Source organism: Taudactylus pleione, unplaced genomic scaffold (genome assembly GCF_031769625.1).
Source record: "Taudactylus pleione unplaced genomic scaffold, aTauple2 ptg000282l, whole genome shotgun sequence".
Classification (NCBI taxonomy): domain Eukaryota; kingdom Metazoa; phylum Chordata; class Amphibia; order Anura; family Myobatrachidae; genus Taudactylus; species Taudactylus pleione.
This window is the reverse complement of record NW_028284684.1, coordinates 1,075,604-1,099,195: the sequence shown is the minus strand read 5'-3', so window position 1 is coordinate 1,099,195 and position 23,592 is coordinate 1,075,604. Positions and strand designations below refer to the sequence as shown.

The 23,592-nt window shown below is 45.2% G+C and overlaps 1 protein-coding gene across 4 annotated transcripts in view; it reads left to right on the top strand.

Annotated features, from left to right (window-relative positions):
* Positions 1–23,592, top strand: part of LOC148512088 (E1A-binding protein p400-like) — a 206,846-nt gene that overhangs the window by 121,394 nt on the left and 61,860 nt on the right. For all 4 annotated transcript variants that reach the window (XM_088482083.1, XM_088482082.1, XM_088482081.1 and 1 more), the window contains exons 29-37: positions 4,955–5,066; positions 5,185–5,328; positions 7,813–7,974; positions 8,962–9,045; positions 10,856–10,981; positions 12,771–12,815; positions 12,963–13,116; positions 13,335–13,576; positions 15,573–15,746. In XM_088482083.1, coding sequence (XP_088338209.1) covers positions 4,955–5,066; positions 5,185–5,328; positions 7,813–7,974; positions 8,962–9,045; positions 10,856–10,981; positions 12,771–12,815; positions 12,963–13,116; positions 13,335–13,576; positions 15,573–15,746 — 1,243 coding nt within the window. The remainder of the gene's footprint in view (positions 1–4,954; positions 5,067–5,184; positions 5,329–7,812; positions 7,975–8,961; positions 9,046–10,855; positions 10,982–12,770; positions 12,816–12,962; positions 13,117–13,334; positions 13,577–15,572; positions 15,747–23,592) is intronic.

Genomic DNA, 23,592 nt, shown 5'->3' with positions numbered 1-23,592 from the left:
CGATCGCGAGGTTCGTCTTCAGCGGGGCGAGGAGGCCGTGCTAGAGGACGTCAAGCAAATATTGCCCGCCATCCAGATCCCAAGCCAGCAGACAAGCCTGTGGCATGACGGGCTCCCATCCCATCTCGGAAATCCGAAGGTGGGGGCTCGCCTCCAGCGTTTCTCGGAGGTTTGGAGACGGACTTCTCCAGACACTTGGGTTCGAAATCTGGTATCTCAAGGATACAAGATCGAGTTCGCTTTCACTCCTCCTGGGCGTTATTTTACAACAGGTTTACCCGTCGATCCCTTGAAGCAACTAATTTTGCGTCAAGCGATCGAGAAACTTTTGCTGGCCGAGGTCCTTGTGGCGGTTCCCACTGCACAAAGACAACAAGGGTTTTACTCAAACCTTTTTGTGGTTCCGAAACGAGATGGGTCAGTCAGACCCATTCTGAATCTGTAATCCTTGAACCAGTATCTTTCATTTCACAGGTTCAAGATGGAGTCTCTCCATTCTGTCATTGCGGGACTAGAGGCAGAAGAGTTTCTGGTGTCGATAGATATCAAGGACGCCTATCTGCATGTCCCAATTTGGGTTCCTCACCAGGCTTTCCTCAGATTTGCCATCAGGGAAGCTCATTTCCAGTTTCAGGCCCTGCCATTCGGTCTCTCGTCAGCTCCCAGGGTATTCACCAAAGTGATGGCCGTCATGGTGTCTCACTTGCGCTCTCGGGGGGTGACGATAGTTCCGTACCTAGACGATTTACTCATCAAGGCTCCGACGGCAGAAGTACTTTTATACCAAGTGTCCCTTACACATCAGATTCTCATTCAACATGGATGGATTGTGAACTTCCAGAAGTCTCAGTTGATGCCATCCCAGAGACTTCAGTTCCTAGGAATGATTCTAGACACTGTTCTGCTTCGTATATTCTTGCCAAGGGACAAGGCCATAGCCATACAGGAGCTGGTTAGTCTGGTGCTCAGACCCAGGAAAGTATCTGTGCATCTTTGCATCCGTCTCCTGGGGAAAATGGTGGCTTCCTTCGAGGCCATCCAATTCGGCAGATTTCACTCCAGAATATTTCAACTGGATCTTCTGTCTCAGTGGTCCGGGTCCCACCTACAGATGCATCGGCTGGTGCGTCTGTCTCCCCGGACCCGCATATCCTTGCTCTGGTGGCTTCGGACGGAGCATCTGTTAGCGGGTCGGCGCTTCGGAATTTGGGATTGGACCTTGGTCACCACGAATGCCAGCCTCCGCGGATGGGGAGCGGTGGTTCTGGACAATCACTTCCAGGGGCTTTGGTCGCAGCAGGAGTCCCTCTTACCAATCAATGTTCTCGAACTGGGGGCAGTCTACAGAGCTTTGATACAGGCTGCTCCTCTGTTACGAGGACTTCCGGTTCGGATACAATCCGACAACGCCACGGCAGTGGCATACATAAATCGCCAATGAGGAACCCGCAGTCTGATGGCAATGAGAGAAGCCAGTCGCATCCTTCTGTGGGCAGAAAGACACGTAGAGGTCATTTCCGCAGTGTTTATTCCGGGAGTCAACAACTGGGAAGCGGACTACCTCAGTCGTCAGGATCTTCATCCCGGGGAGTGGTCCCTTCATCCCGAGGTCTTTCATCAACTGGTTTGCAGATGGGGGAAACCACAGATAGACCTGATGGCATCTCGGATAAATCATCAACTACCCCTTTACTGCTCCAGGACCATGGATCCGGCAGCGGTGGGAGCGGATGCTTTACTGATCCCTTGGCCGTACAGCCTTGTGTACCTGTTCCCACCGTTTCCGCTCCTCCCTCGGATTCTCAAGCGGATCAAACGAGAGTCGTCCACCGTCATCCTAGTGGCTCCGGATTGGCCTCGTCGGGTTTGGTACTCCGATCTATTATTCCTTCTGGCAGACGAACCTTGGCCTCTTCCGCTACGATCGGACCTTCTACACCAGGGTCCATGTGTGTACCCGGATTTATGGCGGCTTCGTTTAACAGCGTGGCTATTGAGACCGCCATCCTAAGAAGCCATGGAGTTCCTAGGTCGGTCATTCCTACCATGCTTAGGGCTAGAAAACCGGTAACATCAGCGCATTATCATCGCATTTGGAGGGCTTATATCTCCTGGTGTGAAGGTCGTGGATCCTCCACTTCCTCTTTTCATTTACCACGTCTTCTTCTTTTTCTTCAAAAAGGCCTCGATGCGGGGTTACGCTTGGGATCGCTTAAAGTGCAGATTTCTGCTCTTTCTATTTTTTTCCAGCGTCGCCTAGCTCTGATTCCGGAGGTTCAGACCTTTTTTCAAGGGGTACTTAGAATTCAGCCCCCCTTTGTGCCACCCACGGCTCCTTGGGACCTGAATCTTGTTTTATCTTTTCTTCAGTCATCCACCTTTGAGCCTTTGCAGGAGGTGGAATTGAAGTATTTGACTTGGAAGATGATCCTTTTATTGGCCCTGGCTTCGGCCAGACGTGTGTCTGAACTTGGAGCCTTGTCCTGCCGTTCCCCTTACTTGATTTTTCACGAAGATTGGGCGGAACTTCGTACCCGGCCTTCCTTTTTGCCCAAGGTGGTCTCGGGTTTTCATCTGAATCAGCCGATTGTAGTGCCAGCGTTGTCGGACTCTTCTGGGGATTCTCACTCCTTGGATGTGGTTCGGGCACTTCGCATTTATGTGTACCGTACTGAGGGGCTACGTAAATCAGAGGCTCTGTTCGTCCTTTATGATGCTAATCGGCGTGGCTGGCCTGCGTCTAAACAAACTTTGGCCAGGTGGATTCGTCTGACTATTCGTCAGGCATATGTTGCTTCTGCTCGACCACCGCCGGTATCCATTTCTGCGCATTCTACGCGCTCTGTGGGTACTTCTTGGGCGGCACGTAGAGGTGTCTCGGCTTCACAGCTTTGTAGGGCAGCGACGTGGTCTTCGGTTCATACTTTTGTACGTTTCTACAGATTTGACACTTTTGTGGCTTCTGCTTCAAATTTTGGTCGTAGTGTCTTGCAGGGCGTTCAGCACTCTCCCCCCCAGGAGGGTAGCTTTGGGACGTCCCCACTGTCATGAAGCTCCAGTGTCCCCTAGTGGATGAAGGAGAAAACAGGATTTTGGTACTTACCGTTAAATCCATTTCTCTGATTCCACAGGGGACACTGGACACCCACCCAGTGCTTCTTGCCTGTTCTCAGTTGCTTGTTCTGCTTCAGTTCTGTTGCAGTTTGGTCTGTTTTCGTTGTGTGACTGTTTACAACTGCAGCCTGCTGTGTTCTTGCAGTGTGTCAGTATGTTGGATTGTTTCTTTTCCTGTTCTCCTTCTCTGTTCTTCAGTCTGTTCTCCGTCTCCTCTCGGGCTCAGTTCTTTAAAACTGGGGCTGATGGGGCATAGAGGGGGAGGAGCCAGTCACACTTGTAGATTTTTAAAGTGCCAGGCTCAACTCAACCCACCGTCTATACTCCACTGTCATGAAGCTCCAGTGTCCCCTGTGGAATCGGAGAAATGGATTTAACGGTAAGTACCAAAATCCTGTTTTTTAATCCTTTTGCTGATTATTATTATACATTCATTTGTTTTTATTTTGATAAGTAAATGTTATGCTTTACTTTTCAATAGAGAACTATACTGAAATGCCAAAAGTCATGGGATAGCAGTATAAATCAAGGTTATGTCCGGTGACGTCACCATACTGTGACGTATTGGAAATGCCCAGACCTGCATCATTTGTAATCTGACATCTCATGAGTCAGTTTGAACACCGGCTAGGCTGCTCATGGCAAGGCAACGTGAATTATCAGCATTTGAACGGGGCATTATAGTGGGTGCCCAACCACAAGTGCTTAATGATCGTGACCAGCAGCGTCTTACCAGAATTGTCTGAGGTAATAGACAAGCGGAACTGGCTCAAATCACATCCGCATTCAATGCAGGAGTTACCAGATTTCTATCTAGCAAGTCAGTGCAGCATTCTGTGCTTCCATTGGATGTGGGAGCCGAAGACCTACCAGAGTGTTAACACTATGACATCGGACACAGCACCTCACCTGGGCTCGTGACATTGTTAATTGGACACTAAAGGATTGTCAACATGTGGCATGGTATTAATCATGGCTCCAGTTGTTTCTAGCTGATGGTAGGGTTCGGGTGTGGCGTGGACCCCATGAGGCCATGGACCCCAGTTGTCAACAGGGCACCGTGGAGGTTGGTGGTGGTTCCATAATAGTATGTTCATGTGGCTGGGTTGGGTTTGCTGGTCTGAACATGTCATTGACCGGTAACCACTATTTTGCATTGCTTGATGACCATTTGCAGCCTTTCTTGGACTTTTACCCCCACAACGATGGAATATTTCAGCAAGATAATGCACCATGTCATTTGTCCCAAGTTGTCCAGAATTGGTTCGAGGAGCTTTCTGGAGAGTTCCGACGAATAGTTTGGCCACCCGTTCGCCCGACATAAACCCAGTCAAGCATTTATGGGACGTGATGGAGCCGGTCCATTTGCACCCAAGATCCTGCACCTACAAATATTACAGAGCTGTGGAAAGCTATCCAGACGGTATGGGTCAACATCTCCCCAGAGGTTTTCCGTCCACTTGTGGAATCAATGCCACTCTGCTGGCCAGGGGGTGTCCTAAACAATACTAAGCATCTATCCCATGACTTTAGGCACTTTTGCATAGTGTATTATGCACTTGGGCTATACCTTCTGGTTTATTCTTTGTTCTCTTGTATGATTATAAGGTTCTGGAGTGGCACCCCCATTGGTTCCCAACTGAGACCCATCACATATTTCATATAACATATTTTTACTATACGAAGAGGGATTTTTTTTTTTTTTTTCATCGATTTGTGTGGCTCTAGTGATGCTCTTTATCCTTTTAGCTGTGACTGTAAAGAATTACAAGGTTATAAAGCCATCTCTTGTTAAATTGGTTGAGAATATGACTTATTATTCTGATTTCCCCATCTCCAGGCTGGTGAGTGCTAATTCTATAGAGGAGAAGCTATTGAGGAATGGCACCAAGGATCTCATTCGAGAGGTGGCAGCTCAGGGTAGTGACTATTCTCTGGCATTTTTAACCCAGGTATGTGCTGCTGTATGTGTCACAGACTTTCACAGAAGTTTGTTTTATCCATCCATATTAACAAATCGATAATTTTATGAGGAAAATCTCAAAACTCCTAATGTAACTTTTTTATTAGCAAACTATCCAAGAGTTATTTGAAGTCTGTTCTCCAATGGATGACTCTGGATTCAGGGTAAAAGCTGAAGAGTTTGTATTGCTATCCCAGGAACCATCTCCTTCTGACATCATCACTCCAAAGGTTGCAAAGCCATTTGTGGAGGTATGAACATTCAGATATAACTAGAAAATAATGATAACCATACATTGTGTCTTAACTAATGTGTATCTGTTTTATCTAATGGTTATTGACATTGTCATAACTTTGTTATATCATCACTTACCTTTTGACATATTTCTAATTAAAAATGGCTATAACCTTGTTTATTCTAAAGTATTTTTTTGCCAGAATTTGAAATTCTATCTTGGCTCTCTTATTTCTGCAGAGTATTAGTTTGCTGCAGTGATGAGCTACAGATGTCTAAGGCTGATTGTCGGGACGATTTACCTTGACCATGCAAGATTGCCGGTACACATTACCCGATGTAATGAACGATATCTTGTTCTGTCCTTCATTACACTGCACAGCCCCGCATATGATATTGTGTGATTGGCTGTGTAGCACAGCCAATCACACGATATCGCAGGCAACCCGTGGTAGCATGCAAACGGGCATACACACTGCGCAATATGCCTAAGTTGTTGTTCCTATTTGCCGAAAACGGGCCGCTGTCGTGCAAGTGTGTACCCACTCTTGGTCAAAACATTTATTCAATGGGATTTTTGTACTTAAATTCTTTTCTTTAGTTCCACACCTGATACACTGGGGATTAGAGTTGCAGTACAGAAGGTTGGGCACCTTTAAACAGAACTCCAAAAAAGTTCAAGCTCCTTCCTCCTCTTTATGCCATTGGCTGGATGACATTTGAAAATTTGTTTCACTAAGACTTAAAATGTCGGGGAGCAAGAGGGCAGAACAAGAGCTATAGGAGAGAACAATGTTATCAAGCATGGACCACAAGGGGTGCGTCAGCAAAGATCGCAATTGCAAAGCTGCATGTAGTCCTTGCTGTTATGCAAATGCAGCAGGAGGTGTATGATACCCCCTGCTGCATTTGCAATCCCATCACTGCGACGTAGAGGTCACAGGCTGGGATCACCATTGCGACCATCGATGGTTGCGATGGTGAATGACGCAGGAACGCCAGTCATGTGAGTAAGCCTCAGCTTACTGAAGCTGGCCGGTTTGCTAGCCCAGGACACTGCATTGGTCGATGCAGTCCCGGGTTTGCCCCTCCCAGAAAACTGGGCGGACAGCCCCGTTTCCGGGAATGCTGGCCGACCCCACAACGCCCCTTAAATGCCTCCTGCGTGTCAATCAGGCAGAGGCATAGAAGGGTCTGCGGGCGACTAGCAGGACCCATTGTGCACACTCTCAGAATGGGGTCCTGCTCACGCACAGATTCCCGATATTTGGGATTCTGCGAACAGCAGTGCACTTGCGTGTACTCCTGAATCAGGCCCACAATCCTGACAAAGATAACCGAGAACAAAGAACTTGATGGGAAAGCTCAGGAAAAAGAAGTTACTACAATTCTATTTCTCATTCATCCTGTGGGGTACACTGGATACACTTGGGCAAGTGGCGGCTCCAGAGGTAGTGCTGCAGCGCTGTCCAAAATTCAAATAGGGGATCCTCACCAACAGCCAGTGAGTCCCGGCCGGCGATGTGTGGCAGTGTTTGGGGTGGCAGTTGGTGTGACTCCCCTATTTGAATTTTGGACTGCGCTGCAGCCCCACCTCTGGAGCCATCCCTGGTGTGGATTTTCCAAAGTGGTCATTAAGGGAGGGTTTGCCTAGTGGTAGCTGTGTGCAGGACCCCAAGTCAAAAGTGGGCATATTTGGATGTAAAAATATTGAATCCATAGAATTTTGTGAAGTAGTGCACTACAGCCAGATGAAAGCACAGCTTCTTAGCCGAGGGCTCGTGCTGCGCTACAAAGGAGGCTGACACACTTATGGTGGAGTGTAAATTAACGTCTTCTGGGACAGGTTGTCCTATCTCAATGGAAACCTGGAAAAGTATCAAAGTAATGCACCTGACTATGGCCTGTTGGGTGGGAGGCCAACCTCTTATATGAACATCATATAGGACCAACAGATGTGCTTAAGTCCTTAAAAATGCCTTACAATGTCCAGAGAGTGAAGAGGGCGATCTTCCTTGACCTACACGGCAAAGCCCCCAGCTCTGCCACCAAAGTTTCAAAAAGAGGGTATTGTAAAGCTGTCAGCACGAGGTTGAGACCCCAAGGAGCCTCTGGGGATGTATGCAGGCTGCACAAGCGTCACGCCCTGAAAGGAAGTTTTGAACAGAAAAAACAAAAACCAGAAGCAACTATCGGAAACTGCGCACAGCTCCAGTAATTAGAATAAATAAACTCCCAGGCAATGGCGATGAGTGTGAGCTTTTGGAATTTGATTAAATGACACATTACATCCAATTCCAAAAAGCCCACACTCCTCACCATTGCCACTCTGGTGTTTTCAGTGTCCCCCGTAGTATGAAAAGGAAATATATTGTACTCGCATTTTCCACACAATAGTACATTATTAGCAATATGTTCTCTAAGTGTAACTAGCTCACTTTGCAGCCAAGCATTTCTGCTTTATGCATGCATACATCATATTCCTCTGTATTATTTAACAGGCACTGGGTAAAATAGAGTTTGGTCAGGACGAAGACATTACTGAGTATATCCAGCAAGATATTCCAAAGCCAAATGCTGGAATCTTTACTTCTAATGATTCTGAATTATTAGAAAACCAGGAACCTTCCCAATTACAGGAGCTGTGTGACGTGATGCAGCAAGTGAGGATCTAAAGTTAAATATATTTAAGTTTTGTGTTTTTGGTTTGTGGCAGTCTTGATTTTGTATCTGATTTATTGCTGCAGTATAATCTTTTCCCTAATATGACAAATAGTTTTAGTTATTTTTCACATTCTTCATACAAGTTGCAATTTCCATTGTTTTCAAAAGACATCTACCAATAAAAACTCTAAAAGCACATGAATATTTATCTATCCCTATCTATCCTTCCTCCAAAACAACACGTAGAGGGCGCTTAAACAATAGTGCTTTACAAAGCTGCTTGATAGTAGTTTAATATGTTCATCGGTATGTCCATCAGTGAAACAATTGCAGACCCAAGTGTCTCTTATGGTCCGTACACCCAGGACGGTCAGACAACGATCAGATATCATTGTCTGATCATCCTGCATGTGCTGGATGTTCGATATCGAACATCCAGCAACATGCACCAACCCCCAAACGATGTAACAATCGTTGATCGCAGGTCCCTATAGTAAACAGGCTAACCTGGTCGATATTGACCAGGTTGGCCTGCATGCACGGGCTATGGTTAATATCGATATCGACCATCCATGCCCGCTCATCGACCATCGTTATCGTTTTTCTTAATCTGACCGTGTGTATGCACCATTATTGTTTTGTTTTTCCTTCTTGAGCAACCAGAGATTTTCTTAGATAATGTGTAGGAAATCCAGTGTGATCTAAAATTATAACCACTCACCAAAAATCACTCAAAAAGAAGGCTAATTGCCACTTATGAAGAATTAAAGATATTCTGATTTGAACTAATAAGATAATTGTAAACATTGCTTACATGATTTGATAAAAAGGTGTCATAGTAACGCCACTTTAGAAGAAGTGTAATTAGAGTCTGCCAAAACCCTTCTGGGTTAAATATATATTATAAAGAACATATATACATGTTTGGGTGTTACTTTTCCACTCTGCACAGTTTGCACTTTATTTAACATGTGTTTTATTTTCAGCTTACTCCGATAGAGAAATATGCACTACATTACCTCGAACTATTTCATGCCTGCTACGTAGGTGACTCTCCTGGATGCATTGAGGTACTTGTTAATTTGGAAGAACATATTAACTGAGTTGCAAAGCTTATGATGTTCTGTACATTGATTTATAACAGCAGTAGAAACCTAGCAGTTGTAGGTATCTTAAGGGGAAAATAATTTAGATGGCCTTTAAATGTATTACTAATATATTTCCAGGCACTTCTCTTTCATAACTGCAGCACCTGCAGGGCATTTTAATGATTGCATTTTTGTTGTGATATATTCGTTACAAACTTGTGAAGACAATATTTAGACGGCACAGGTTTCTAGCTGAATCCGTTTATCATACTATTGGAGCAGACTTGTGTTCAACTGTGTAGAAATACCAGAAAAAAGCTGCGCGATCCAATATATACCACAAAAGAACTGGATGAAAAGTACTTAATACATTTATTGACAATTCAAATGCACAGAAAATTCACACTGAAAAAACTTAATGTGTAATATAAAAATAACAAATATCATTAAAAAGAACCTTTTCTAAAGAAGATAGTGTATGAAACAATGTAATACAATCTCCTCAGAACGTTCTGGTTAAAAGTATCTACTTTTAGAACTTATACACATACAAAATAACTTGCACTAATATGAGTCCCGGCAGTACTGACAGATTTGCTGTCATATAAAGATGATATCATAACCGATGGATAGTCCTCTCTGGTACACGATGATTGGTAGTGTACCTGACTGTGAAGATACCATGTGATGGCGTAAATTGGGTACAGTACCTTAGGATAAAGTGGATAAACCGCTCACTGTGAGGTAGTCTTGATGTAAGAGCTTGATGCAGCCGTCTCCCTGGCAGTATGTAGTAAGCAAGCACACCGTGCTCTGTAGGCTGGTTCTGTGTAATGCAGCCGTTTTTTTATCCCCCTGTGTAGTTCAAATGTATAGATATTACTGCTTATGATATCAGTACGTCCAAACAAACGCTAGATGGATAATTACTGAGATGCCACACATACATTACTGTAGCAAAACCTATATATTATATTGTAAAGATCCATTCTACCAGATTGGTGAGCACACTGTGTGAGGCACAGCATGTTGTTTTGTTGAGTGACCATGGTAATTGGTCCATACTTGCCAAATGTGTTTGCACATACCTTCCCTCCTCTCCCTCTCGTCCTCCACCCTGCCTCTTCCTTTTCCCTCTCCCTCCATATTTTCACTTCCCTCCACATATTTCTTTCTCTCTTCCTTTTACTCTTTTTCCCTTCTCTCTTCCCTTTACTCTTTTTTCCCTTCTCTCCCCCTCTCTTCTCTTCTCTCCCCCTCTCTTTCCCTGTCTTCTTTTCTCCCTTGCCCCCTCTCTTCTCTCATTTTTCCTCCTTTCTTATTTTCCCTCTCCTCTCCTTCTCCCCCTCTTGTCTCTTCTCTACTTTTTCTGTCGTCTCTCCTTCTTCTGTCGTCTCTCCTTCTTCTGTCGTCTCTCCTTCTTCTGTCGTCTCTCCTTCTTCTGTCGTCTCTCCTTCTTCTGTCGTCTCTCCTTCTTCTGTCGTCTCTCCTTCTTCTGTCGTCTCTCCTTCTTCTGTCGTCTCTCCTTCTTCTGTCGTCTCTCCTTCTTCTGTCGTCTCTCCTTCTTTTCCTCCTCTGCTCCCTTCTCCCCATCTCCCTACTCTTTTACAACTTCTAATGTAAACAAGACTGTTTTATCCTATGTGAACTGTTTTTCCCTTATAAGTATATTACATAGGTATTCACAACTCAAAAGCAATAATTCTATCATGATGGATTGTAGCGAAGATATAACATATATTGATATAATGAACACTTCATACCATCATCCTATCTCCTTTTTTTTTTCTAGGAGCAATTGAATGTAGCTAGGAAAGATTGGGACTCACAACACCTCAGAGAATTACAGGAGAGGATGCAATGGGAAGATGAAGAGGATGAGTTGCTGACCTACACACGAGAGGATGCGTATAACATGGTAATGTCTCACAGTTTTAGTACTTTAGTTTAATGAAAGAAATGTTGAGAAAAATGAGAACATTTAGACAATGAGTTAACATGACAAATGGCTTACTTCCAGTATGACAGTGGTACAATAGTAACTCTGCTCCTGGGACAAGTTTTATTACCTTTAAAATGTACTAAACATTGTTATAATGGGGAAAGTTGGCTCTCATGAATGGTGATGAGTTAATAGTGTGTTTACACTATGTAATTTGATATATAACAATACAAAGTATACGACAGACACGATAGAGTTCGCTGACAAAGCAAAGGGTATATCCGCTAATGATGCATGTATAATATAACAGTATGGTCTTCTGGGTACTCCAAATTCTTACCCTAAAGCCACGTATATTGCCGATTTAAAATGAGCAATTGAATGATATCGTTATCGTTCAATCGCTCATTAATCGGGTATGAAAATGTCGGAAACGACTAGCGATGCACGCTGCTGCTGGTCGTTTCTGACAGCAATCATTGCCTGAACATCCTGGTCAATCTGCTGATAACGACAGATTGACCATGTTCAGGGATGAGGGAGGGTGCCTGCACTGAACAGCATATCGTTTAGTGTAGGCACTACAGGGGAAGGAGGATGTTGTAATTGTACTGGCGTTCCATTATCTGCTAGTGGATACGCACCTTAACTCTCTCCCTGTCAAATCCAGAAGCCTGTGATTGTATATGCTGGTGTTTTGCATGCTTCTTTCATGGTTGTTGCTTATTAGAACTCACAAGTGGCAGGTGCCAGAGGAAAGCAATCTCTCTGGAAATATAGAAGCTGGCAATAGTCAAACTAGCTACCAACTCGTTTGAGGGTTCACTGACAATTTTATATATCTTTAGGATCGCAGACATTTTATATTTCATACAGCGCGATAATAGTGACACAGAATGCACATGTGGTCATCTCCATTAGCATATACTGTATCTGAGCTGAAATGTGTAAGTACAGATGTGTCCACATACATCTTATCTCTGTGCGATACAAGTCGCATTAAACATAACTCATGGGCACTGTGTGACTCGGTAGCGCAGAGTGTATTTTCGGGCTAATTTTTATCTTCAAATGCCTCTTATTCGCAAAGCGATGTGAATATGCACAAGCAGCTTCTGCTGATTAAACTGATATGCAGATTGTCTTTATTTTGTATGCGACTGTGGGTGTATCTGTATGCAAAATACTACGTTAGTGTTGGCAGCATTTGAAGGTAAAAAGTCGCACGATAAGATGCTTGGTGCTACTGAGGCACACCACGGCATGGCGTGACTAGAAGGGCTGTTGAATGCGCAAGGAAGTAAGATGTATGTGGACACATCTGTAGAGAGAAGAGGACTAACCATGACCAACTTAATGATGTAATAATGTCAAGAGTGAAAAGTAAATAACAGATATTACTACATAGTTTAGAAAAGCATGTTGTAAACCTGCGACCATGGGGCAGATTCAATTAGCTGCGGGGATTTCTCACGCGGGAGTCCCCGCTGTCGGACTTTTACCTCTCACCTCATGTAGGTGTGAGGTAATATCGACCTCGCGCGCAAGGAAAAAAAACATTTATTCCGCTGTTTACGCGAGTCCCGATTTTACGGCACGGGAAAAAGGCTATTTAATTGAATAGCTTTTCCCCGCGCCGCCGGAATTTAGGCCGGTAATTAGTCGCGGGGTAAATCTCGCGGCTAATTGATTCTGCCCCCATGAGCTCCACTGTATACGCTGCAAAATGCCCTACTTACATCTATAATTTTATCTATTTTTTTAGGACTTCATTTATGATGAACCAGATGGGCAAACAGAAATAATGCCCGTGAGTCTCTTGTCTTTTCTTTTTTTTTTTTCCCAACGTAATTATTGTGTGTAACTCTTTCTGAGCTGTTTGTGTTATTTTATAAAAAAAAAAAAAAAGATATTTGGTTGAGTTAAAAGTCAAGACCTTGTTTATTTAATTCCATAGATCTGGACACCACCTACTCCACCACAAGATGAAAATGACATTTATATTGACTCAGTGATGTGTCTAATGTACGATACGAACCCCATTCCTGAGTCTAAACTGCCCCCGGTCTATGTGAGAAAAGAACGCAAGAGACACAAAACCGATCCAGCTGGTGAGATCACATTCAGTTTGGATCACAATAAAGTTTACTTTAAATAATTTTTTGACTTAAAAGTTACTTTTATTTTCTATAAATATTGCATGTGATTTTAGATTAATTGTACTAGTTTTGTGGTACAGCCTGCACATATATTCTAGAATCCTATATATGCTGTGTTACTGACATGTTACATGCTCCAAGGTTCTCACCTTAAGGTGTCTGTGTTTTAGCGGCTGGTAGGAAGAAGAAGATGCGGCATGGAGATGCTGCTGTTCCTCCTCGTTCCCTGTTTGACAGAGCAGCTCCAAACCCACTTAAAATACGCAAAGAAGGGAAAGAGCAGAAAAAGAATATACTATTAAAACAGCAAACCCAATTTGCAAAACCTCTGCCAACCCTGATCAAGCCAATAATGGAAACTGGACCTGACAATCCAGAGTGGTTAATCAGTGAGGACTGGGCCCTGCTGCAGGTAAGAATAACATTGCTTCTGTAAATGTGTACTATAAATGCATGTATTTGTTCATATGCGACAGCTGTTCTATTCTGCCTCCTTTGCAGATTTAAAATAAGTCACCCTATGCTACCACTGCTAGAATTGTGTCATTTAAGAGGCTAAATCACCACAGAGACCAGAAATTACTTCCCATGCATGGGGTTGAATCAGTTAGATGGGAGCTGGCACTGGGAAGCTTCACTGGATGTAGCATTAGCTGACTTTCTGCTTGCAGCCTATGGAGGTGCGAGCAGAAATCGGATAATTCAGTTGTGTTTATATGGACATAGTGACATAGTGCAGACTGCCCCTAGATATCAGTAAATCGGATGATATTTTGATCATCATCTGTGATACATGTATCCAAACAAACAATTGCAAGATGGATCACTGCTGTGATTAGCCACACTTCTATTGTGGTATGACCACGTAAGTATTATGTGATGCTCCATTCTACCAGATAGGTGAGTGCATCATAGGTGTCGCAGCACAATTTTCAGCTCTGCATTGGCGTCATGGAGCCACATGGTCTTCGGGCCTTACTTGTACATATTAGTTATGTTGCAGGTATAGACACCAGTTTTAGTGTAAGGTTCCCACCAGATGAGGAAGCTTTGGTAAGTCCACAGGGTCTACTGTTCCCCATAGGATTATAGAAGAAACAGCATTTTTATTTTTTCATTAAATCCTTTTGTTGCAATCCATTCATACCCAATCATTTATGCTCCTACTTCATCTCTAATTCTCTCCTGCGAGCCTTGGTTAAAAAGTAACTGAGTGTCCAGCAGGATGGTTATATGAAAGATGATGATGTTTTACACACTATAATATTTAAAGTGAAAGGCACTCCTGAAAGACACTTTCCCCTCAATGGCTACAGCAAAAAGATTTAACATAATTATAAACATCCTATTTTATATAGCAATTTGAGATAACTGTATACTCCTTGAAGGCTGTAATGATATAAATGCATTTGAAGGCAAAATCACTGGATTAAGGAATCGGTATGACATACTGCCGGACATAAGCCCGGCGTATGTAATACGGACACCGGAAGGCAGAAGACTGAAGATCCTGACAGGGTAAGTATTTTAACTATCCTAACCCTCCCCCCCTAATCCTCCCTTAGGGGTGCCTAACCCTAACCTCCCACCCTAGTGCCTAAACCTAAACGCACCCTAAACCTTACCCTCCCGGGTAGGGGGTGCCTAACCCTCCCTGGGGGGGTGCCTAACCCTGTCCCCCCAGGAGCCCCTAACCCTCCCGCAGCTATCCGCACCCGACGCCCTGCTTACATTCGTTCGGTATGCCGGGCGTCGGGATTTCGGCGGGTCGATAATGATAGAAGTCAGGATTTCGACGCCTATCATTAGTCCCATGCCAGGATTTCACAGTCGGGAAGCCGGCGGTCAGCATTTTGACCGCCGGCTTCCTAACCGCATACCACTTGTTACATAGTATAGAGAATGTGAATCTGTATATTTGTCATGCACGTCTCTTACAGGCAGCCTATATAAAATGTCATGCACGTCTCTTACAGGCAGCCTATATAAAGTGTCATGCACGTCTCTTACAGGCAGCCTATATAAAGTGTCATGCACGTCTCTTACAGGCAGCCTGTATAAAGTGTCATGCACGTCTCTTACAGGCAGCCTGTATAAAGTGTCATGCACGTCTCTTACAGGCAGCCTATATAAAGTGTCATGCACGTCTCTTACAGGCAGCCTATATAAAATGTCATGCACGTCTCTTACAGGCAGCCTATATAAAATGTCATGCACGTCTCTTACAGGCAGCCTATATAAAGTGTCATGCACGTCTCTTACAGGCAGCCTGTATAAAGTGTCATGCACGTCTCTTACAGGCAGCCTGTATAAAGTGTCATGCATGTCTCTTACAGGCAGCCTGTATAAAATGTCATGTACATCTCTTACGGGCAGCCTGTATAAAATGTCATGTACGTCTCTTACAGGCAGTGAAACAGCTCTTGGAACTCCCTCTCAATCTTGCAATTGTGTCACCAGCTCATACACCAAATTGGGACCTGGTTAGCGATGTAGTGAACTCCTGCAGTCGCATCTACAGATCATCTAAACAGTGCCGAAGCCGCTATGAGAATGTCATAATTCCAAGAGAGGAAGGCAAAGTAAGTGGAAGTTTAAATTTATACTATAATTTGTCTTTGGGCTATTGTATAATTTTAACATGCCTTATTTTCTTTATCATAGAAGGGGTGTGCATTTTAGAGACAATTGGCTTGCTCTGTCCTCCTGTCTGGGGGACATTGCTAACCAATAGGTGCAGAAGGTGCTGTGAGCAGCTGGGCACATCAAACTAACTTGTTTGTAGCTAAGCCCTTCTCTGCATCCCATCAGCCACTCTCAGAAGCCTCTCAGATGTCAGTTTGACTTATGGGCCCATGCAGTAGGCACCATCATCGATAGCTGTAGGAGCAGCTTTATGAGCTGTAATATATTTTCTTAATTTTAGTCTATTAGCAAGGTTCTCCAGGAGAGGAGGGAGGCAGATAGGAGTGCTCCCACATTCTCCGTAGCTGAGTGTGTCCTGCTCTAGCTGCATCTTTGGAATGTCCTCATGGTTGGCAGTGTCCTCCAGATAATATGATCGAGAAAACAGGATTTTGGTACTTACCGATAAATCCCTTTCTCCGATTCCACAGGGGACACTGGAGTTCAAGACAGTGGGGTATAGACGGTGGTAGAGTAGAGCCTGGCACCTTAAATAATTTAGAAGTGTGACTGGCTCCTCCCCCTCTATGCCCCATCAGCCCCAGTTTAAGAACTGAGCCCGAGAAGAGACGGAGGACAACAGGAAAACGAGGAGAAGGAGAAGACCACAGAACGGAACAAGACCGACTGAAGGAGAACAGAGGAAACCACTGCAGGGAATCATGCAGTCACACAACCATAGAAGGAACGAAACAACTGGCAGGTATGCAGCGCTGGGCGGGCGTCCAGTGTCCCCTGTGGAATCGGAGAAAGGGATTTATCGGTAAGTACCAAAATCCTGTTTTCTCCTTCATCCACTAGGGGACACTGGAGTTCAAGACAGTGGGGACGTCCCAAAGCCAACCTCCTGGGTGGGAAGCGCTGAGAACATGCCAACCCTTTGGCCAACCGAACAGGGACCGCCAAGAACCAGAGGTTCAACGGAAAGGCAAGAGCTGAGGATCAAATGTCGTGAGCCAGGAGACAATCAGAACTCCCTGCGGAACAGACACAGAAATACCACAACTTACAGCGTAAATAGAATGGAATAAGCGGCTAGCGAGAAAACACCCTCAGGTGAGAAGCATCCTAACGCTGTAAGCTCAGCTGAAAACAGACCAAGCCGGACTGTTGGGAGCAGAGAACTCCAACCCGAATCCATATGAGAAGGGCAGTAACCCGAGAACAAAACTCGAGAAAACCGTACCAGATTCAGAAACAGAAAGCTGCAACAGTCGCAGATAGCAGAATACCAGCACTGTTGGACATAGTCATAAAGATACAAGTATAACGATACCAATCTACAGAAACAGAACTGATCCTGTCCACAGACTCCTAACAGAGTATGCAGAAAGGTAAAAGACAAGGCCGAACAGTCACCATGAACCATTCTGGAAGTCCAACTACTACAAAGTTGTAAACCAGCGGAAGGGAGAGACCATAGAAGTCTCCAACGAGTGGAGATCACACTGGGAATGAGGCCGAGGCAGCTTTGAGAGGATTGAGATTACAATACCTGTCAGAGGGTCAGACAGCAGAACAACCCATTCTGAAAACAGAGTAGAAAACAGCGACTGAACACCTGCAGTCGAAAAGCAAATCACAACCACAAACTTCAAAACAACAGACAACTTCCAACATGATGGAAGTGCGTAGGCAGTACCAACCGCTGGCCTGAACATAGGGTGAGCAACCAGGATACCCTAGTAGTTATAGAGCACGGATGCAACAGCCACGCAGGAAGCTACCAATATAGGGAAGCATTCCATACCACAAGGCTAGAGCACTAGGACAACCCTGAAGGTACCAGTCAGGTACCCGTCAATGTGATGAAAACATCCACAGAGACTGAACAGGAAATCCACCAGGCCCCCTGCGTAGGACATATTGACTGTCACACTTTAATGTAAAGATGTGCCCTAGACCCTCAAAGCGCTTCAGTCCATAATCCCAACAGATCTAGTAGAAGAGTGTCACTAATCTCAATGTTGAAACTATGCACCAGGGAAGCTCTAAAGTGTAGAGCCAACTGATTAAAGAAGCAGATGGCTGCTAGGACCGCAGCTAGGGTGCATAAGGGAGAAGCGGCTATGCAATGACAGGTTGAGCATTAGTGGGGTAAGCCCACTTACCTGTGAGCGGCCAAAAGCCCTCTGGACGCTATGTAGAATGTCACTGACCTTTTCATCTCACAGCAACCTGCCCCGTCAGGTATGGGGAATAGCTTCAGTGGGCTAAGACCCAATGCTCTACAGCACGGACTTCAGTCTGGAGATGTTGCAGTAGAAAACACTGTGTAAACTAGCAAAATGTTAGTGGAGGCAGGAAGGTCGTTCAACAGGACTCTATACCTGAGCTTGTTATATTAGGGATGTGTATCCATATAGACATTATACCTATACCACAAAACGGTCTACTAGTTTAAGTATCAGTACATTAACACTTATAATGGAGAAGTGTGTATTACGCCCATCAATCTAATAAAATCCAGGCCTGACCCTGCCTATATCGGCGGAGGCCCTAGGCCTTCATGTAATTTAACAAATGAATCCCTGATTACAGAATAGAACCTGGATTCTCTATGTACAGATAGAATGTACCTAGGGGCCCTTTAGAGACTCATGTTATTGAGATATGTGACAAGACAATAATATGGAGTACCGGAATCTATACTGAGAAGGGTACCTGTACATAGACAGAGTGCATTAGTTATCCCGAGAAAGGAAGGGACATATCTGTAGTGATAACCAATAGGGTTAAAAACCAGGTTTTGCCTATTATTAGAAAATATGCATACAAGTAATGGGAATATATCAGTATATATACACCCGTACATATAGATGAACATAGTTGCATAAGAAGGCCATCTCTTTGAAAGAAAGAGTAGTGCCAACATAGCAAGTTAACTTGTCAGACTCCGGCATCGGGAGATCAGCATGCTATATTTATATATGTCCTGCTATATCCTGCATTCTCAGTGTCTTATAAGTTTGCTACCAAGTGCAAAGTTAAAATAATCATAGATCACCCTAAAGGGGGGCGCCATAGATAGGGACTAACAAGAAGGAACTATAACCCCAGAAGGATGGAAGTACATATCTTTATATACAAGAAGGCCCCAGTCATGTATAGGGTTCATAATATAAGCAATGTCTATCACTATGTAAGCTGCAGAACATGACTCTAGTCTACAGAGCCACCATTTAATATATATATATATATATATATATATACATATACACATATATATACATATATATATACACACATACATATAGACAAGCTGACAGCTTTGGTAATCGCAGGCGGCTTCCCATCCGTGGAAATATAGGTACGTACACACACCCACATACAAATCCTTAGGGAGAGATGGTGTAAAGCGGAGTTATTGTACAAACTACTGGATGAGGAGAGTCCAGACTTCAATTGCAGAATCCTTCTTTTAAATAAGCTAAGTACCAGACATAAAACTGATAACAGATCCTACCTCTGCCTTATAAGGATAAGAAGCGATATATATATCTCCACATATGCATACCTACATACAAGATTAGTAGGTGCGATAATATTTAAAATTAGAACATGAGCAATACACGTATATGTTCTATAGCAGGGCTTAGTATAAATACATGTGGCTTACCTCAACGCAGGGAGACTGCTCAAGTGTTGCGTGTAGCCATCAGCCTGCTACGGTGTAATGGGCAGGATATTTTATCAGTGTGCTGTCCCAGACTGGTATCGAACCTGGGACCCTTCTGTTACTGGAGTGCTCGCCTTAATCAGTTGAGCTATATATGTGTGCAGAAGAGTAACAATCCACAAACTTAAGGGATTACTGTCCCCAAAAAGTGAGCTGTATTCTAACAGAGCCTTCCCAACATATTAAAAGGGAGACCTGTCCCTTGGGAAAAACCACAGCGCAATCCCCCAATCTAAACAGGGGATAAAGGCCTGCTGTTGTTATTAACACAGCTAAAGAAGTGGCCGTCCCGGCCTCTAATGCTGGGCCACAGGGATGGTAAGCCCAATATGGGATTCTCGTTCCTGAGAATGGATGATTCGGGAGGACCTGACCCAAGGCCTGCCCCCTCAGCCAACGCTGGGTTGAGACCCAACCCAATGGAGAGTTCTCCTCACCCACAGATATCGTTTCAATATTTTTGTATATGTGCTGCCAAAGCGTGCGCTGGAACATTGTCAACCTTGCGCAGTGTGCTAATTAACCTCTCTGGAATAAGGCTTGTCCATAGACCACCCGATTAGCAGAGTAGAAAAAAAGGTATACACATACATACACTATATATATATATATATATATATATATATATATTTCTACTTCAGGGTCCATAGGGGGTCCACAGGGTTGACCTTGGGGTATAGGTTGGGAACCAAATCCGGGCACCACGCAGTTAAAGCTTTTAGCTCCCAGGATGCACTGGGTCCACTCTCCCTATAACCCCACCCCCAAGCCAGAGGCACCTCAGTTTAAGTTGGTGCCCGGCCGGAGTCGGGTCACCGTTAGCGCAGGGGGAGCTGATTAGCAGCCCCTAAGCTTATTTTATTTTTTTAGGGACAAAGTTTTTTCCATGGACTTTGGACTCTTCAGAGCGGCAGCGTCGGACTGTCCATAGGACGTCTAAGCTGCCGCTCCGTCACCCCGCTGGCGCTGAGACGCCAGTACAGATCTGGGGATCTCAGCGGGACCCCAGAGTCTGTACTAGCCGGACTCTGTGGGCGCCCAGGACTGCTGCCGGATCCACGGGGAGCAGGTAAGGTCGCGGATCACCGCTTGCGGTGATCCGCGCATTTCAAATGCAGTCCTGTGCCTCCGGTCTCAGGGGACAGACCGGAGGCGCCGGCAGTGGCGGCGGGCCCCCCATACCCCGTGTGTCCACTAGACCACCAGGGACTTAACGATCGGTGCAGGGAGCCGGCGTCCCGGGGGTTAATAGCCGGCCAGGGGAGGCAGCCTTCCCTGTTACAGCGGCTCCTCCCCTCAGCTCAGCGCGCCTTTCAGTATCCATAGTCTGGCGTCGCTGAGCTGCTTCCTCCGCGGGCCACGCTTCCTCTGAGGTCTCCAGCGGCCATTTTATCTCTGTGGTGCAGCAGAAATCTCTCAGGATGGCAGTGAGTCCAGTCCCCCTGCGTACCTCACCATCAGGTCAGTGTACACAGCACTGTAGCCTTCCCAGACACTGAATCTGGGCAGTTGAATGCAGTGTAATAGTGCAGTATATTATATGACATGTTTATGTATATATGTATATATCTGCATTGTATGTGACTTATGCTAGTGCTGACTGTACTTTATTCTCTCACCTGTCAGTGTATATCTATCCCTTTTCTTTATCTGCCCTAATACAGCTGTACTTAGGGTGGTTCTGAGACCTCACATTTATATACTTGTTAATATTTGTGTGGTTTGTCACATACTGTTGCGTGCTGCACGTTGCCATATTTTAGATGGAACTGTGTGTTGCATACGCTGAAAATGGGTCCCTGCAGCTAATTTTTGGCATCAGTCAGGACCAGTATAGCGCTGCTTAATATTTCCGCCAAGATTGGTCAGATATGTCTGACCAGGAGATAGAGCGTTATACTGCACCCATTTTTACTATCCTGCAAGTCATGTGCTGCAGGTGTTAGTGCGGAGGATTTGACTCATAAAGGGTTCTGTATGTGGCGTCATCTGGTGCCGGCCTCTTTCACGACCCCCTTGGGCGGTTTGTTTTCTCGGGATCCTCTCAATTGCGGATCGCCGGGCGGGCCCCATTGTTGTACCTCACTTGGGGTTACTTCACCATACTGCCCTTTTCATCTCAGGGTATCTCGCAGCTTCTTGCTCTCTTCCCCTGTGACACAGACTACCGCTCCCTGCAGGGGTTTTTCGCAGTATATGAATTCCCCCTGGTGCCACAATAGTCTGTCATTCCCCTTGCAGGGATTACCACAACAGCCACCCTGGGTGGATGTCGTTTTCTACGAAACGCTAATTGGCGTGGTTGACGCCCTGTGGTTACTTCCCAGTTGGCTCTGCCGTGAACTGGGTACTGTTCGGGGCTCTTTCCCTCTTACACGGGGGGAAGCCTATTTCAGGTATTATTATCCCTGCTTTAGGGCTGGTAGCAGGTCCATTCTGGTTAGAGTGAATGTTGACCTGCACCTGTATCATACACCCTCAGTATTGCGTGCCTTCGGGTTCCCTGTTGCTGACTAGCGGGTGGATCGCATAGCGGGACTCTGGCTGTTGCCAGATAGGAGGTGTTACAACAGTGTTTGGCCTCCTGTCCCAAATTCCCTGAGGGTCATCACGAGCCCCTCCTGGGGGGGATGGGCGTGTTACTCGTCTGATTACAGACGTTACTACGCCTCCCATTCCTGCGTGGTCGGATTCTTCGGATCCGTAGGTGGTAACTCTGCCTGAAATCAGTATACTTGCTTTCAGGAGTTGTTATCCATCCTACCATGGCTATAGCATGGTTGGTTAATACTATTGCATATTGGGTTGATGCATTTGTAACGTTGTTTCCCCTCCAACACGTCGGGGGTTCAAATGTATTTGGTCGCTCACGTAATATATGCTGTTGTCATAGGTGGAAATGCCTATATTGGATACCAGTCTCCTAACTTTCAGAGTTCCGGCTGCGACTGTATCCTCCGTAATAACCTATGGCTGCGCTCTGGGAATGCAGAGGTGCAGATACCATCTTTAGGGTTGATATTGTTTGGTCCTGACCTTGACAAGATTGTAGTAACATTGGCAGTATTACTAACGACAAGTTTACCGCTTTCAGCTATGCCCACTACAAGGCCTCAGACTAAGTCTGTTAAGTCTTTTTTGTCCTCTGGGTCAGCCTAAAGGTCTGTTTCTTCGTAGACTGTCGGCATCTACAAGGGCCGACATATCCAGTACCGAGCAGGCCTGGACTGCCAGCCGATCCTGCTTCTGAACCTACGGATATCTCTTCAGCCTGACGGGACAGGCCTACAACTGGGAGATACCGATTTTCTCAGTTCGCCCGGTATTAGTGTCAAGTTGCCGCGGCTACGTGGGTAGGAGGGTACGCCCTCTTTACAAGGGCCTTACAGATCCAGAAAGCTATGCAGTTGTTGCGGTAAGCGGAGCTAATTAGGCCATCCCCACTATCTCAGTGAGGGACTGGTTGTTCTGCTTTCTTTCTGGTGCGGTGGCTGAATGGTCCTCTTTGGCCTATTCTCTGTCTCAATTCCCTGAACCAGTTCCTAAAGCTACCTGGGCTCAGGAGGAAATCCCTATGCTCCATCATACGATGTTTGGAACCTGGGGACTTTATGGTATCACTGGATATACAGGACGCGTGCCTACGGGTACTTACAGAGACCTTTCCTCAGCATGGGCTGAGGTTTGCTGTATCACAGCAACACTTACAATTTTTCGGGCTCTGCCTGTTGGGACTGTCCTCAGCCCCACAGGGGTTTACCAGCGTTTTGGATTTTCTGACAGTTCTTCTGTTCAGTATATCCCAATGCTCCTGTACCTGGACGGCCTCCTGCTCTTAGCGGGATCACCGGGGTACTTTACGGCCAGGTCAGGATGACTGTGGCTTCTTCAGGGTGCAGACGTTTAATCAACGGGGAAAAAGTCCTCCCTGCATCCCTCTCTGGGTATTCTTCATCTAGGATCCCTGCTGGATTCTCAGAATCTGAGAATTCTTCTGGCGTAAGACGGAATCTCCTCTCTTCCATTAGGAGTACATGGTTGTCTGCGCAGTCGACAGATGTCTT